The sequence below is a fragment of the Propithecus coquereli genome, unplaced genomic scaffold, assembly GCF_000956105.1.
Source record: "Propithecus coquereli isolate 6110/MARCELLA unplaced genomic scaffold, Pcoq_1.0 Scaffold1005, whole genome shotgun sequence".
Lineage (NCBI taxonomy): Eukaryota > Metazoa > Chordata > Mammalia > Primates > Indriidae > Propithecus > Propithecus coquereli.
Genome location: NW_012133915.1, coordinates 22,493 through 23,595, shown reverse-complemented (window position 1 = coordinate 23,595; position 1,103 = coordinate 22,493). Strand labels below are relative to the sequence as shown.

At 62.3% G+C, this 1,103-nt stretch overlaps 1 protein-coding gene across 1 annotated transcript in view; it reads left to right on the top strand.

Moving 5' to 3' along the window:
• Window positions 1–1,103, top strand: part of LYRM7 (LYR motif containing 7) — a gene marked incomplete at both ends in the record, with an annotated part of 12,727 nt that overhangs the window by 10,929 nt on the left and 695 nt on the right. Inside the window, one exon of the mRNA XM_012642810.1 lies at window positions 158–160. Coding sequence (XP_012498264.1) covers window positions 158–160 — 3 coding nt within the window. The remainder of the gene's footprint in view (window positions 1–157; window positions 161–1,103) is intronic.

Sequence of the window (1,103 nt, the reverse complement as noted above, 5' to 3'; positions counted from 1 at the left end):
CCGGGGGCCAGGGCGGGGCGGCCCGAGGCCGCGATACACCGACGGGATTTTTCCACGACGTCCGCCCGCCGCTAGGTGACCCCCGTCGTCCACCGATCCAAGTGTCAGCCTGGAAAGAACTGTCGCCCCGGTGGGGGAGGGAGCGTGGCGGCGGGAGCGGGTGTACACCGGGTCGCAGGCCGCCTCCCGGCCCCTTTTGGCGGACCGCATCTCTCTGCCCTGGGCACCCTCCCTGCAACTAGTCGATCGGGGAGCCCGGGGTGGGGGGCGCACGGCAGGGCCAAGCCCCTGCCGAGAGAGGAGAGGGCACCATCGTCCCGTGCTAGACGCCACGGGTGGAAGCACGACCTGCCGAAGAGGGATGGACGGTACAGAGAGGTTCAGGGCGCAGCCCGGGCGCAGCCCCTCACGACGATCTCACAGTCGGAATATCTGTCACGGTGGACCGCAGAGCATGAAGTGGGCGCTCCCGGTAACAGCGCGCGTGCGTGCATGCGTGCGTGCGTGTGAGTGGGGGGGGGGAGAGAGAGAGAGAGAGAGAGAGAAAGAGACAGACAGACAGACAGACAGACACGGGAGAAGACGGTCGGTACATTCACTCACTCCTGTACCCGGGCCAGTCGTTTCTCCCAAAGGACAGAAGTCCATAAAACACCGACCTCTGAAGAGTGTCGACGCGGAGCTAACCCTAGGTCGGATCGGTCAGGAGTCTAGTGAGGTGAATCGTACGGTCCCAAACTGGGACTCCAGTCACAGCCCCGTGACGAAAGAGGTCATTTCTCGGAAAACACACGCACACGGAAACGGGTGACAGTCATGCAATTTTATACCGCGGCAGTGACTTTTTTCTCCCCCGGTGTTCTCACGATCGGTCTCGCTAAATAGTATTTTCCGGGGAAGGGGGGAGGGCTTCATTTTATTTCATTTGAATGTAATTCTGTTAGAGGTGGCGGGGCGGGGCGGGGGGGGGCGTCGGATGTGGCGGGATAGTGCACTCACTGGAAGCCTCAAACTCCTGGGCTCGAGCGATCCTCCTACCTCAGGCTCCCCAAGCAGCCGGGCGTACAGGCGTGTGCCACCACGCCCGGCTCATTTTTTCTATT